Source organism: Acanthamoeba castellanii (genome assembly GCF_000313135.1).
Source record: "Acanthamoeba castellanii str. Neff unplaced genomic scaffold scf7180000084758, whole genome shotgun sequence".
In the NCBI taxonomy this organism is placed as follows: Eukaryota; Discosea; order Longamoebia; family Acanthamoebidae; genus Acanthamoeba; species Acanthamoeba castellanii.
The window spans coordinates 694,264-695,677 of record NW_004457380.1 but is presented as its reverse complement, the minus strand read 5'-3'; the positions used below and the strand labels follow the sequence as shown (position 1 = coordinate 695,677).

The 1,414-nt window shown below is 68.0% G+C and overlaps 1 protein-coding gene across 1 annotated transcript in view; it reads right to left on the bottom strand.

Annotated features, from left to right (window-relative positions):
* ACA1_218700 (uncharacterized protein) overlaps positions 1-1,414 on the bottom strand; it is a gene marked incomplete at both ends in the record, with an annotated part of 3,936 nt that overhangs the window by 708 nt on the left and 1,814 nt on the right. Inside the window, 3 exons of the mRNA XM_004337180.1 lie at positions 11-410; positions 487-749; positions 851-1,354. Of these exons, the coding sequence (XP_004337228.1) occupies positions 11-410; positions 487-749; positions 851-1,354 (1,167 nt within the window). The remainder of the gene's footprint in view (positions 1-10; positions 411-486; positions 750-850; positions 1,355-1,414) is intronic.

The following is a 1,414-nucleotide window of genomic DNA, read 5'->3' as shown; positions in this document are numbered from 1 at the left end:
TCATGGCCACGATGCGAGCCTGCTTGATCAGCAGGAAGTCGGCCCTGTCGTGGCCCGTGCGGAGCAGCTCGAGCGGCCGGCACTCGTCGAGGTGGGTGAACAGCGCGCGAATGTGGCGGAAGCAGCCGCGCGCGGTCTCCTCGTCGTCGGCCCGCGACACGCCGGCAAAGAGCGGCTGGCCGGGGACGTGGTCGGGCAGGTCGTCGAAGAAGCGGGCGAAGGGGAAGTGGGCGGCGACGGCGGCCGGGTCGGCCGGGTCGGCGGCGCCGAGGCGGGCCTTGTAGTTGTCCCACGCCGGGCGCACGTGGAGCGAGTACAGGTGCGCGGCCGACTCGCAGCTCCATCCAAAGTCGCCCTCGGCTCCGATCGCCCGCGCCAGCTTCTGCACAAGCTCCAGGTTCCTCAGACGCCTGTGTGCGCACACAGCACACAAACACACGCGTCAGTGCATGTGTGCGGTGCGTCGTGTGCGGTGTGTGGGCGTACTTCTGGAGCATCCACTCGACGCGTCCGTATTTGCCAAAGTCCTTTTCGGTCTCGAGCAGCTTCTGGCCGTGTCCGAGACGCAGCAGGTGCCGCTCGTCGATGTCGAGGGCCATGATCTTCTCGAAGAGCTGGTTGAGGGCTTGGTTGGAGTGGGTGATGAGGAGGATGCGCTGGTCCGGGTAGTTGTGATACCAGTTGGAGATCACCTGCACCGCCACGTCCGTCTTACCCGTACCGGGCGGACCCACCACCATCGTCAACCCCTGTCAACCCCGCCGCGCACGACACGACACACGACACGACATGGCGAGTGGTGAGCAAAAAGGAACACGAGAGTAGAGCTGAAGGAGGAGCCGGTCTCTACCTCGTTCATGGCGGAGCGGATGGCGGTGACCTGCTTGGGGGTGAAGGGGATGGCGTTGCGCTTGGGCTGGTCGTACGGGTACGGCCCGCGGTTCTTCTGCGTGTACGGGCGCACCTCGACCGTGCCCGGCTCCGCGCCGCCTTCGCTGCTGCCGCCGTCGGCCTCGGGGAAGCGGAGCTGGAAGGGCGGGCGCAGGGCGGCCTCGTCGTCGGTGGTGGGCGCCAGGCGGAGACCCGGGAACGAGTGGCGGAGGTGGTCGTAGTCGAGGAATGTGTCGCGGAAGTCGATCCAGCCGCGGGCCTGTGCGCCGCGGGCGGCCGCGGGGTCGCCGTAGCCGAGGAACACGTCGTGGAGCCAGGCCGGCACCGCCGCGGGCGAGTTCATGAGGTCGCGAATGGTGTGGAGGATGGCCTTGAAGTTGTTTTCCTTGGGCTTGCGGCGCAGCACGATGTTGACGTCGCCGTAGACCTGGTCGACGATGCCGCGCTCGACGTCGATCTGGTACTGGGCCGGGTCGAGCAGCACGCGCGCGCGGCGGCGGGTGCCGTGGCCGGGCGGGGTGAT